The sequence below is a fragment of the Schistocerca serialis genome, chromosome 7, assembly GCF_023864345.2.
Source record: "Schistocerca serialis cubense isolate TAMUIC-IGC-003099 chromosome 7, iqSchSeri2.2, whole genome shotgun sequence".
NCBI lineage: Eukaryota > Metazoa > Arthropoda > Insecta > Orthoptera > Acrididae > Schistocerca > Schistocerca serialis.
Window position 1 is genome coordinate 289,711,051 of NC_064644.1, and position 15,079 is coordinate 289,726,129.

At 37.1% G+C, this 15,079-nt stretch overlaps 1 protein-coding gene across 5 annotated transcripts in view; it reads right to left on the reverse strand.

Moving 5' to 3' along the window:
- Positions 1-15,079, reverse strand: part of LOC126412848 (uncharacterized) — a 309,701-nt gene that overhangs the window by 43,029 nt on the left and 251,593 nt on the right. For all 5 annotated transcript variants that reach the window (XM_050082699.1, XM_050082700.1, XM_050082704.1 and 2 more), the window contains 2 exons: positions 14,700-15,064; positions 2,022-2,771 (listed from right to left, as the gene is read on the reverse strand). In XM_050082699.1, coding sequence (XP_049938656.1) covers positions 2,022-2,771; positions 14,700-15,064 — 1,115 coding nt within the window. The remainder of the gene's footprint in view (positions 1-2,021; positions 2,772-14,699; positions 15,065-15,079) is intronic.

Genomic DNA, 15,079 nt, shown 5'->3' on the forward strand with positions numbered 1-15,079 from the left:
TCGAAAAGGAATCGAGAAGCATACTGCTTCCTATAACACACAATCTGTGTAATGTCAGCAACACTAAAATTAGAGAAATTTTGGCTCTTTGAATACCATTCGGGAATTGTAAAGGATAGGGGAAGATTGATGCTTTTACATTCCACCATGCACCTGCTCCTAAATCAAATGCAGCTGCTCCTCAATCCATGTAAGTCATTGGAGTATGAAACAGCCCCATGGCTATGGGATGATATTTGGTTCTGCACAGCTAAAGATAAGGGTACACATAACATGGTGAGTGTACTGTCCACAGACGCTGAGAAATATTTGCAGTTTCGTCAGCCTGATTTCTGTTTCTGTCTCCCACTGATAAGTAAATAGAGTAAAATTATGCTACAACACTGTTCATCATAAGAATAAACATGATATAAAAAACACAAACTTGATGATTGGTCAGAAGCCACAGCACACATACACTGATGGTTTTATGCTCTTGGAAGTAGGTCCTACTTATGTATTAGAAATATTATTACTAAGTTACTTTAAATGAAACTTTAAGATATTCTAATGCATTAACAGCCATCAACATTTTTCTTAATCACACTTTAGCTATGTAGTTTTTATTTCAAAAATTGTGTACAGTCACAGTCTCTGCACTGTTGTGCTCTGATTGTCACGCTGTTAATATGCAGTATGAAAATGGCTGAGGCTGCTTCCTGTTCCGATATGGAATATGTTTAAAAGTGCCAAGAAATAGGTTGTTCTTAATGTTTTTCATAAGTTTCCGAGGGACTGTATCTGATACAGATGAGTTACAAATACACATTGGATGTATAGCATTATCGGTACAGTAATACATTGATAACTTACTGTAGATAATTTTACAATGGCTCACTGGTTCAAGTGGGCAGCTGGTTGATACCATACCCAAATAGAAGGCTATGCGAAAGTTAGAGCAGAGCTGCAAAACGTGGCCCTACCTCTAGCGAGATAGGATATGCTTGTGATGGAACAGGACATGATGATGAACTATAAAACTACAATTTTTCTGTTCTTTTTGGTAGTTGGGAAAGGGAGCAGATATAATTAAATGTCCTGAGATAGAGAGGGGCTCATATCACATATGAAAGTCTGGGTCCAGTCAGGCCACAATGTCAGAACGACTTAGTTGTGGATGTATTGGTAGTCAAGCAGATCCAAAAAAGACACTGTCTGATAACTTAATAATGATTTCAGCCTGGTTTATGTGCCTTTCAATAACTCATCGCCATGACTGTACAGTCAATGGTTACCTTTACTCCCGTCTTAATTCGTATTCCACCCAGAATTTTCCTAGTTCCAGTTACAGGTGCCTATTTAACACTTCCATGTGCAAGAAAAATTTGATATTCATTATTTAATATAATTATTGACAAAATTCAAAATGCTGCCATTAGCTACTAATTAAGAAGTGTGATCTTACATTAAAAATTTAACACGATAAGTCAAGTATTAAAGTTACAAACTCTGTGTGTCCCGAGGCAGCATAACTAATAACGCACTAATTAAGACTATATTTATGAGGCAAGTGCAAGTGCTCAGCAACTTCCAACCAACTGTACACATAATTTCAAACCTCCCCCCCCCCCCCCCCCCCCCCACACACACACACACACACACACACACACACACACACCGCCACCAAAAGTAATTACAGGAGAAAAGTTTATTGCTTACTACATTTTCACTGTTCATGCACTAAAACTTCATCACCAACGATAGCATTTTAATTTATTACTTTCTTACTACTAAATCTAATGGCAACACATTTTGCAGCAGTATCCACATATATCACTGGAAGTACCTGCAAAATTATATCCTGTACTGCACAGGGCTCAGAAGATATCACAAACACTGAGATGTATGAAAAACTAGCTTTTGGCTGAAGTTTGATTCTTTCAATAACTGGGCTGGGAATGGTAGGAGACTTACTGTTATAAACCTATGTCATCAAAAAATTAAATTATTTAGGTATCTGTAAACAAACGAATTAAACTTACCTGGAAGTTATCACCTGAATCCTCTCTTTCTTCTGTGAATCTTCTCTTCTGGCCTCCTTTGGTCCCAGTTTTCACTGATTGTTGTGTCTGAATGTGATGTTGCTGCTGGTAGGTGACCGTTCCTTGGTGCTGCTGGGATTGAGCTTGGGTTGGTGTCTGCCAAGGCAATGCCTGAGGTGGCTGTTGCATCTGATTCTGCATCTGCAAACTGCCTTGTCCTTGCAGTGATACTTGGCCTTGCAATTGGGGATTTTGACATTGCACAGGAGGTACACCAGCACCTTGCTGCACTGGCAAAGGGCCCTGCCCTTGCACTGCTGTCACCTGATTAGGGGGACCACCTTGATTCTGGAGTGTTACAGTACTTTGATTTGGAATTTGTAGTGCCCCCTGGCTATGCAACTGCATCCCTCCATGACTCTGAACTGGAGGTGCTTGGTTTTGTGCAGGAGGACATTGGCTTTGTACAGGTAGAACCTGATTCTGAAGTGGCGGACCTTGGTTTTGAACAGGGGGCACATGACCTTGCAGAGGGGCCATATGATTCTGCATCTGCAATGTCTGAGTTTGTCCTTGCATTGATAGTGTTTGGCCTTGCATTGGTGGCAACTGTCCCTGCATTGGTGGACCCTGATTCTGAATTGGCATGACATGACCTTGAGGCTGCTGCAACGGCTGTGGAGGCTGCTGCTGGTCCAGACGGCTAAAAGTTGGATATGTCATGGCGGGAGGTCCAGAATTCTGGACATACTGCAAAAGACATTATAGGAATATCAACAATCATTCATCTGAAGCACAAAAAAAGAGTACAACAGGAAATAACACACTTTTCTTGTACTTCTGGGGAGGTTTCACTCAAAGATTTGGCCATATGTATATAGTTAAGGTCGAGTAAACAGAAAATGTGATTCTTGCCTTTTAGAAAAACTCAACATGGCAGATTAGAAATGAAGTCTGTAAGAAAGCAAAACACCTTTCATGAAATTGGGACACAAAATGGAGATTAATGTGCAGTAATCCACAGAGTTTGTTGTCAGATGTGTTGTTCTGTTGCAATTTCCCTAAAGCGTCGGACACAATAGTATTGTAAACACTGGGTGATCCAAACCAATGCAAATAATGAAAAAAACTGATACTCTGAAAAGCATTACTAGTAGTGACATGTAGTTTTCAATTAAATATGCAGGAGATCACAGTTTTAAAAGGAATTCCAGTTCGTCACAAAATTTCACATGATTCACATGAGTGTGCACTTTCAGTAGTTAATACTGTTCTGGTATTTCCTGCATATACCTGAAAATAGACTGTCTCTTCAAATATTTTCATCATGCACTTCAGTGAGAAATCAAACATTCCCAATTTTAATACCCCCACACTGACTTACAAGAGTGCAATGCTGCACCTGCACATTCAGACTTCTTACAAAACAGTTCCAACAAAAATATTTTACCTCAAAGAACAAAGCATTTAATCCAAGCAATATCATTAGAACACATAAAGAGTTATTTTTCTAAATTCACCAAGACAGAAATTTTAGATCATTCATAGGAAAGTCCAACTGATCAATATTCAGTCATGCAATGTATGAAGAATGACAGCCAGAGAATCTATTGAGTTGATCATAGGCTATGAGCTTCAGTTCCACTATAGCATAAGTTATCTCCAAGAAATTAACCATTCTCACAATAATAACAGGGGAAAGGCAGATTGCAACACATAGAGAAAGCACTGAGTCTCAGAAAGGCACAATGAAAAAGAATGCTAGAAATGTTTAGGCTTTTGAACATAGTCCTTCTTCTTCTTCTTCTTCTTCTTCTTCTATTCAGAAGAAGAACTTCGTCCAAAACCTTAAATATTTCTAACATTCTCTACTATGCCCATCTGTGACTCAATGCCTCCTCTAGGTGGTGAGCAGCAATCCTCTCTTTTCATATTGTTGCTATTCCATCATGGACTTTCCATTATTCTCACAATAAGTCTTTTTTTTTAATTATCATGTAACTTCCATGCCATACTGAGTGTTTCTGGAAAAATCACATGATGCAAGTGCAATATGTCTCAGATTATCAATTTCTTAATTTTTATGTAACTCCAGGTGTGTTGATGTGTCATTTTCTGGCATTGCATATATCTTTGATGCTTCCTACAGTGGATTTCTCACATGCAAATATTTTGTAAACGTATGACACACTTGAAAGCACATTTGGTCATTCCACGCCAAGTGGTCTAGAGGTTACCCCATGACCATCATGGATTTTGTTAAAATTCTGTGTGAACATTTGCACATGCTCCCATTAAACATTACAAAGTTTTACTTTGGCCAATATACTACTTCCAGAGTCATTTGTTTGACCCCATAGCACAACTATTAAGATACAATATCTGTGGCACTATTTTCTTGAAAGAAATAAAACTACACTATCTTGTACAACTTTTTATGCTCTAATAAGTGAAATAATAAAAAAGTATTTCTTGAGCAATTTTCATATGGATAATTTGCAGAAAATTCAGCTGAAAAAATATGTACTTTAAAAAAGTGAAGTTAAGGTTTTTGTACCTCTGGAAGTAATTGCAGGATAAACCTGAAACTTTGCACATCATAATTTACCAATACAAGGATACAGAATTCCATTCTCATGTTGTTTTCCAATAATTTACAAACTGAGAGCAAAGTTGCCTGTTTTTGTAAGAACACAAAAAATGGCTAGTTTTAGCCCTCTTTTACAGAAGAGAGTTTTCTGAGACACATTTAAACTATTTTCTAAACCACCTAAACAACTAGATATGGTTTAGCAGTGCGAGAATATAGGGCCCTAAAAATCAACAAGGCAGAGGTGCAAGTAAAATACGCCTATATATCACAGGTCCTCAATTAAATCTGACATCTTTCATTATATTCTACAATTGTTTAGAATTCTCTCAGGAAGGTAATGTTGAAAGTCCTGATGACTAGGAAGAGAGATTGAGTCCGAACAATTCCATAAACTTCAAAAAATGGCTGCCTTTTGTCACAATTCATCATGACATATTTCAGCCTGTTTTTCTGCTACAATAACTACAGAACAAACTGGTTATAAACTTCAGAATTTAACTGTGATTTACCAAGGCACTGAATATTGTGTTAGTAAAATTGTTGCATAACAGCTGCAAAACGCATCAAGTTTTACACCACTGTCTCATTGTGTACGTTTTGGGAATTTTTTGGGAAGGACCATGTTCTAGAGAATTTTGAGTATTTCTTTTTACAATGAAATGCTACTGACATGCTAGTTTAATTCCAGTTTAAAGAACAGCATATTGTGTGTTCGTACAATTTGCAGTTTACATGAATCAATGAAAAACTGTGTAAATGTGTATCTATAGTCCATGGTGGCTTAACCACTGCTTGTTTCTTGTCAGGTGTGAAAACCAGCTTTCCCATCGCCATAGAGGCCATGCCCGGGTGGCTTAACCACTGCTTGTTTCTTGTCAGGTGTGAAAACCAGCTTTCCCATCGCCATAGGGGCCATGCCCGATAGCTGTGTAATAACAGTTTTTTTACCACAGGTTCCCAAGTCTGATGATACATATCTTTAAGTGTCAGAAGACAACACTAGAAGAGGTCTCTTTTAGGATCCTAAGTTTATGTTTCCTTCAAGATCCTAAAATTCATTAACTTGTTACAGAATATTGCAAGAAAAACTATACTGCCAATCAAACGATGTTACTGAGGGTGCTCTAATAAATTTAATATGAGCTGTTCCAGAATCCAGCAATTGTCACTCCTTGCTGGCCAATAAAATGAATTTGCTGGGCCATTTGGGTGTATAAAACTTATTAAAGCATACTTCTCCTCAGCAGATGCCTCACAGAAATTTTCAATATACCATTCATTTTCATAAATACGTGGAACTTATTGTCCTAGCTGAAAGTCTGATCTGTTTCACTTCTGAACTGAGAACATTATGGCTTTAAACTTGCTTTCATCACAAAGAAGAAACTGAATGAAATAAAGTATTACAAGAAGAATGGTTTCAACATGGGCATCCTTGGCAGGAACTAGAGAAAATTATCATTTTTTGCCAACTGATGGAACAGCAATTCACATCAATAGATTTTCAAACGATGCATCGTCTTTTCTAGCCAGAATTAGTGACTAGTGACAAAGATATATTGACATCGGACCTCCGGCCAGGACAATATGCTGCATGTATTTATGAAAAATAGTGGTGGACTGGAATTATCTGTAAGACTTCTGCTGAGAAGATGGATCCTTTAATACACTTATGCACCCACATGGCCCAGCAAATTCGTTTTATTGGCCATCAGGGAGTGACAAGTGGTGGACTCTGGAACAGCTCATTACTGCAATTATTCCAGCACCCTCAAGTGACACTGTTTAGCTTGTGGTATAGTTTTTCTCATGCCATTCTATAGCAAAGTAATGAAACCAGTAAAAAATTCTAGTAGCTGGAAGGAAACAAACTTAGGATCCTAAAAGAGACCTCTTCTAGCTTTGTCCTCCGAACATTTAAAGAAATGTATCATCAGGCTTGGGAGTCTATGGTAAATAAAAAAACCACCAGAGGCTGCTGTTACAAAGCTACCAGGCGTGGTCACTATGGCAAGTTGGATGCCAATTTTCTCACTCAACGAGAAACCAACAGTGGTTTTTTTGTGAATTGTTTTATTCATCTCATGAGGTACATTAGCAATCCATTTGGTTTGCGTACAAGAGACATGTCAAAAATTTATAATACAGCTACAATGGCTTTAACATTGATAAATAATAGCGCTACAATAAATAATAACACTATAAGGATATTTCTTGGAATATGTAACTCATTGTACCCAGCTCAAATTTCCAATTTGCCCTGCATGAATTCATCCACTGAGTGATAACAGTTCAGTGTCAGTACCTCACATAGCTTTCTTCTAAGTGAGCCTAAATTCATCTGCATCAACTTGTTCCCTTTTATTTTAGTACAAATTTTCATTTCCATGTATTGATGATGATGATGAAGATGATGATGATGATTGGGTTGTTGGGCACTCAACTGTGCGGTTATCAGTGCCCGTACAAATTGCCAACCTTTGCTCAGTCCAATCTTGCCACTTTCATGAATGATGATGAAATGATGAGGACATCACAAACACCCAGTCATCTCGAGGGAGGTGAAAATCCCTGACCCCACCGGGAATCGAACCCAGAACCCCCTGCTCGGGAAGCGAGAACGCGACTGCGAGACCATGAGTGCGAAACCCATGTACTGAGGTCCCTGGTCATAACGTCTGAGGCGGTGGGTGGGGAGCATAAAATTTTCTTTGTTTCTAGTATCATGTGAATGGACAAAATGGTTTCCCTCACGTAAACCATGTCCATTGTACAAAAAAATATAATAATCTCATATATGTAAAAGGATGGCAGAGTTAATATTTTAAGTTTTCTAAATAATGGTCAACATGGTTCTTTGTTATTTGCAGTGCACATATTTCGAATAATTTTTTTCTGTATTTTTAGTATCCGCACTATGTTTGTCGAGTTACCCCAAAAAACAATACCAGACCTAATAATGGATTTGAAGTAGTTTGTATATGCTACTTTTCGTGTGTCCATATCAGTTGCAGTTGATAATATTTGCATTGCAAATACAAAGCTGCTCAGTTTGTCTGCCAGGTATTCAATGTGTGCCTGCCAGCTCAAATTTTTATCTACATTTAAACTTAAGAATTTGACAGAGTCAACTTCTTCTATATCTTGGTTGTTGTATGCAATCCTACTCTGCTCACATTTTGACTGACTGGTTTTGAACTGCATCACATGAGTCTTAGATATGTTTAGATTCAACCCAATTAGCTGAAACCAAGTTTCTAAGGTACTGATCACAGATTTGGGGATTTTTCTGAATCCTCATCTTCAACTAAGACAGAAGTATCATCTGCGAACAGAACTGATGGGGAGTTGATATTTAATGGTAAGTCATTTATACAGAAGAGAAATAGGACTGTGCCTAATATGGAGCTTTGTGGAACACCCTGAGATATTTTTTTCCAGTCAGAAAAATAATATGTGCCATTTGAAGAGATGCTAACTCTTTGTTGTCTGTTGGATACGTAAGATTTAAGCCATTGTAAGGCACTGCTGCTAATGCCATACTTTTCAAGTTCGTACACATGCAATTCATGGTGTACAGAATCAAACTCCTTTGTGAGGGCGCAGAAAATTCCTGCCACCTTATGTCTAATGATGTACTTATTTTCTCAATGAAACTGTTTACTGCACGTGTGGGATTTTTCCCCTGCTGAAAACCAAATTGATTGTTTAGAATAACTGAATATTTTGCAATGAAGATTTGAATTTGTGCAGCAGCAAGTTTTTCAAATATTTTAGATAGGACTGGGAGAATCGAAATAGTACGATAATTTCCCATGATCTCTCTTGATCCCTTCTTGAAGAGTGGTTTGACTTCAGTATATTTCAGTACCTCTGGGAAACAGCCCTCTTCAAAACACTGATTTATTATTCGAGCTAACGGGTTTGCAATTCTATTGTGTACCACTTTAATAACTTTGGTGGGTATTCCATCCCAACCTGCAGATTTTTTGTTTCTTAATGTTTGAATAGCATTTTCTACATGCTCCACAGAAACAAGCCACCATGGACCATAGCAACACATTAATACAATTTTACACTGATTGATATAAGCCGCAAACTATACCAACACAAAATATGGTATACTTTAAACTGGAATTTAACTTACATTTCAATAACATTTCACTGTAAAAAGAAATACTCAAAATTGTCTAGAATATGAATCCTTCCCAAAAAAATTTCTGGTTGACTGCTATGAACTTTCCCAAAACTTACACAGTGCAAAACTTGAAGATAGTTTGTATGATATGTTTTGCAGTTGTTATGCAGCAATTTTGATAACGCAATGTCCAGTGCCTCGGTAAATCACAGTTAAATTTTGAAGTAAATCACAATTAAATTTTGAAGTTTATAACTAGCTTGATTCTGTAGTTATTGTAGCAGAAAAACAGGCTGAAATATGTCATGATGATCTGTGGCAAAAGGCATCGGTTTTTTGAAGTTTTTGAGTTGTTCTGACTTGATCGCCCTTTCCTAGTCATCAGGGCTTTTGGACATTACATTTCCCAGAGAGTTCTAAACAATTGTAGAATATAATGAAAGATGTCAGATTTAATTTGAGGACCAGCGATATATGAGTGTATTTTAAATGCACCTCCACTTTGTTGTTTTTTAGCGCCCAACATGCTCGCATTGCTGAACCATATCTAGTTGTTTAGGTGGTTTAGAATATGTTTTTAGAGAATGGTTTAAAGGTGTCTGCAGAAAACTCTTCTCTGTAAAAGAGGGCTACAAATAGCCATTTTTGCATTTTCACAACAATTTTCAACTTTGCCCTCAATTTGTAAACTATTGGAAAGCAGTATCAGAATGAAATTTTATACTCTAAAACCCTCTATTGGTAAGTTATTATGGGCACAGATAACTTCACTCCTTTTTCAAATGTGTATTTTTTTTGGCTTACTTTGTATCAAATCATCGATATGAAAATTTCTCAAGAAATCTTTTATTATTATTTTGCTTCATAGAGCGCAAAAAGCTGTACACGATAGCCTCGCTTTGCTTCTTTCACGAAAATATGAGATACTGTCTCAATGTTGCTGAAAATTCAGGGGTGGGATCAAACAAATGACTATATTTCTGGAAGTATTGTATTGGTGAAAGTAAAACTTTACCAATGTTTAATGGGAACAAGTGTGAATGTTCACACAAAATTTCAGCAAAATCCATGACAGTCATGTGGGACATTTTTTTAAAATTCGACCACTTTGCATGGAATGACCCTATTAACTGTTCCTCCATCTTTGCAGTGTGTTGCTGCTCCACAACTGTGTACTAAACTGGTGAATAAGTGCTGCTCCCTGGATCCATGGGAAGATGCTCAGTGAGCAGGGTACGCAAGGAACTGCATTTCCTGTACGTATGTCACCCCATTATTGGTAGTTTCCATTAAGGGCACTCTGCAATTTTGTAACTGTGTTCAGGTGTTAGTAAATATATTATTATCCAGTTATTAATATGTGATAAGTCCATAACACGCCACAGTCTCTACAATTACTTGTATTCTATAATAGATCAGCTGACACTGGTAGACATAACTTCACACTTTACCTGGGTCCACTGTCCATTACAACTATTTTAGTATTTCAATAAATCAAAGTAACTACCTTAAGCTCATGTCTAAAATGAGTTTTAATGCTATAAAGCATGCTAAGACTTTTAATGTATCAAAACGTACAGTTCTTATTATCACGACACACTTATTGTTTCCTAGTATATTACCGAGCACATCACTTGAATATAACTGAATTTTACTTTTGTAATCATTTGGCTTTGCTTCATGACAGCACAATGCAAGCTATAGTTCTCTTTTAATTTTTTTTGTATGAATACAATGTTTGTTTGGGTTAAAAAAATTTTTGTGTAGAGTTCCTACATTCCTGTCCAGTAAATTTTTAAGTATTCACTATATCATTATGTACAACACTCGGCTGCATTTACATCATCATTTACGGATTCCACTAGAAAATTATTTCAATATAATGGCAGAAACACGCCGTGAATTAAAGAACTTTTTACCAACTGGGGTTGTTATTCATTAACATGGCTTCCTCCACAATGTGCCAACGTCATGCAATATTTGACCAACAGGAACAGGTGCTCAATGTGTTTAAGAAGTGCAAAAGGAATGCACCTGTGACCTCTACTGAAAATACAGGGGAAGTTAGTCCACTAAGCAAACTGTGAAGGAAACCAAGAAGAAATCTGGCATGAGAAATAAAATTCAGGAAGGAAAAAAGTTATAGTTTGATGACATATTTGTAGTTCTCTCAGAAACAGCAAAGGACTTGGAAGAGCAGTTGAACAGAATGGGTAGTCTCTTGAAAGAAGAAGAAGAAGAAGAAGAAGAAGATTATGTGATGAACATTAAAAATAGCAAAATACAGGAAACTGAAAGTAGTCAGATTAAATCGGATGATGCTGAGGGAATTAGGTTAGGAAATGAGACACAAAAATCGGTGGATGAGTTGCTTTATGCATAGCAAAATAACTGACAATGGCCAGATTAGAGAGGATATAAAATTTACACTGGCAATAACAAGGAAAATTTTCCTGAAGAAGGCATATTCATTAACATCTGATATAAATTTAAGTGTTTCGAAGTCTTTACTTTGAGTGTAGTCCTTTATGGAAGTTAAATGTGGACAATGAACTGTTCAGACAGGAGGAGAATAAAAGCTTTTGAAATATGATGTTACATAAGAATATTTAAGATTACATAGGCATATCACATAACTAATCAGGAGGCAATGAACTGAATTGGAGAAAAAAGAAATTTATGGCACAATTTGACTAAAAGAAGAGATTGGTTAATAGGACACATCATGAGGAATAAACGAATCATCAACTTTATAATGGAGAGTAGTATGAGGGGGGGGGAGGGGGGCAGGAGGATCAACCACCACCAGAACAACAACGATATGAGTTCATGGCATACAGAAACTCAATCTGGAAGTCTAGGTCAGAGGACTCGATTGTAAAAATATGATAGATGATTGAGCAGATCACAAAACTAAGAAATTTAAATCTTAATATCCAAAAAGCTTGTGTAAATTTAATTATTATTATTATTTTTTTTTTTAATAGAAATCTGAGGCAGTACGAACAGCTGCAAAAGAATTATTCATTGTCTTCTGGAATTATTTCAGTCAGGCCTATCACTAAAAAAATATCCTAAAATATCCTATTACAGTAGAACTCTAAAAAAAACTAAATTTGTGTAGACATACTACTAAAATATTAGTTTAAAGACTACAAAATAATTATGTTTAGGTTCTGTAATGTGCTTACATCTAACATCAGTTTTTGAACATATTGATCATAGTCAGTTGTTTTGCTGTCTCGAATCGTTTTCATTCAGCCAAGTCTCACATCCGCTTGAGGGTAAGCAGCTGCATATGGTCGCACTCAGGCTGCCCCTCCATCCATATTATCAAAGTGTGAATACACATAAACGCCTCAGCAGCTGATGGTCTCACATTCAGTTCAGTGACAATGTCATCCTCCTGGGCATCAGTTTCTTATCTCATACTTTGAATGATTTCATCAACACAGAGAATTTGGAATCCAGGGTCCAAAGAATCACAAGCTGCTATGTGAATGTCCAGGAATTTTAAAAAGAATCTTTCTTATATCCTCCAGTGATATTTCAACATCTGCCACTTTTCTTTCTTCCTCTTCATGTTGTTTTTTTCTGTACCTCATGTTTGGTTGAAATGCCTTTCAATTTATTCCAACTTCTTTTTAATGTGCTTGTCTCCACGAAATTCCATGCTTCTATCACTATGTAAGAGCAGTTTTTTTAAAATCAATTTTTGGTACTGGGCCACATTGCCTTGTACATTTCCATCTTCTATGGAAAGCTTCCTCAAAAGTTGTCTTCTGTAATGGTACTTCATAGTTTCAATAACCGACTGGTCCATTCGCTACAGTAAACTTGTCATGTTTGGTGGCAGGAAGAGTGTTTTTAAACATTCCATCTTTTCTATCAAGAAGGCTTCCTGTGAAATGGGTGGGTGCGGTGTCCAGAATTAACAGCATCTTACTGCCTTCTTTCCCTATGGTATCTTGGTACTTTTTACTTCATGTATGTAAATTTAATTGTACCATTCAAAAAACACAGTAGCAGTCATCCAGACCATTGGCTGATTATTGAAAAAGCTGGGAAGTTTAATATTTCAGGAAAGCCATGATTCTTTAGATTTTTGTACCAACATAAGGAGTATTTTGTGGTTTCCTGTAGAGTTAGTACAGTTCAGCACAGTTACATCATCTTTACTAATCTTATGGCCAGGAGCACTAGTTCCCCTTTTAGAAGTTGAAGTTGTTTCAAATAAACCCTTCCAAAATAAGGCCTGCCTCATCTGCATTGTACAAAAATTCAGGGTCATAAGGTTCTGCTTCAATTTTGAATTTCTTCAATAAAATTTTCTGTTGTTCTTGGGTCTGATGACAGCTTTTCACTACTTAAATCCAACTCATGTACACCATGCCTTGCCTTGAAATTTTGTCAGCCACTGCCCATTTTAAATGAAAACAAACTGTCGATTTTTTTGGCTAAAAGTTTCGATTTTTTTTTTCAAACAATCAGCCCTGAAAGGGTGTTTTCCAAGGGGCACTGCTGTAAAAACCACTTGAATATGGCCTACTCAATGTCTTTTTTTTCTGCCATTTTTATAATTTTCCACAGCGAATTCTCATCTTCAGAAGTTTAAAATTGAGGACTTTTTTATGTCTGAAATAGCTGAAGTGTTTAATTTGGGAACATCAACTAACTGCTTGCTACTCAAGCCTTTGTCTAATTGTTGAAGGACTTTTAGTTTGTCTGCTAACAATTTTTCACATACAACAATGTGCATACTGTATTCAGTGTTCACTGGAATATTTTGTCTGAATACATTCATGCTGACTGATTTTATAATGATAATAAATACACAATGTGCTGTATACTGTAATAATTATTGAACAAAATAAACAATTGTAGTCATACAGTACAAATTAATTTTTGCTCGAAGTGATCTGGTTACTTGATGATCCAGATAGTTGCACTTTGGGTAACTGGAGTTCTACTGTACTTGCTAAGCAACGATTATTAACTGCCTTCCTCAACAACAAATTCTATTACATACTTGTGTGGGACCACTTGCCTGTGAATTATATAAAATTTTACAATATGAAAGAGGGAAGATTGATACTACAGAACAGATGTTGAGTGTCACGCATATTGAAAGAAGGCTACTAAATTTTATAAATTATCAGACAGAGTCCTCCTTCAGATGTAGGAAAAGAAAGAACAATAGCAACACACACACACACACACACACACACACACACACACACGCACGCACACACACACACACACACACACACACAGACACACACTCTTCATGTGCCAACAGCCACTCCAACAGCCACTGTCAGCTCCTAGCACTAAGTGCCAACTGTGGTGGGCAAAGATCTCTGTTGGAGTTAAGGAATGAGAAAATTATTTTGCTCCATTCTATGAGTTAACAATTTAACCAAGAAAGAACTCTATACATCCACACATAAAAATATATTCCACACTGTGCCACAGTTCCAGCAATTATCCTGGTTTTTTTTCTGGCAGAGCAAAATCAATGTGCTCATGAAAAGTGGAAATAACAATAGTTTGGGGGATAACACATATTCTTATATGTAATAAAATAATCTTTGGATTTTTGATAACATAGTAATACTTTTATCAGGACTAGATAACTTCAGATACAAATCTGCAGGCTCATAGCACAGGAAATAATCTGCTGTGTCAAGACAATCCACATCTGCTGAAAGATTTGGCTGAGAAGTGATTTTACTATCTCCATGTCATACAATCACTGAGTTTGTTATTACTTGTACTAAGTTCTATAGTAGCAAAATCAAGAAAACTGACTTACATTTTACGATAGTACTGTTTAAATAAAAATATTCAATGGGTGATGCAAATTATTGTGGAACAGGTTTCTTGATTCATGTTAATGTCACAGGAAAGTCAACAGTAACAGTAAAAGGCCCAATTTAGTACTTACCTGGTAAGGATATGATACTGTAGCCATGGCATGCTGTGGTTGGTATCCTTGTGATGCAGGCTGATGCTGAGGAGGTGGTTGCTGTTGCTGTTGAGGCTGCTGTTGCTGCTGTTGTGATTGCTGTTGCTGCTGCTGTTGTGGATGTTGGACTGGCTGTGGGGGCTCAGGTCCAGGAGCTGGGACAGGAGCAGGGGGTTGTTGATGCATTTGGGGGCCTTGGTGCAGGGGTGGCTGTTGCGGCTGAGCCTGCTGCGGGAGATACATGTGACTTGGAGAACCAAGTACTGTGCTGCCAAACTGTGGAGGAGGTAACTGCTGCTGTCCTGGTGGCGGGACTGCGGTTGGCGGTAGAATTGTGTGAGGACCTAAGAGAAAAGCAC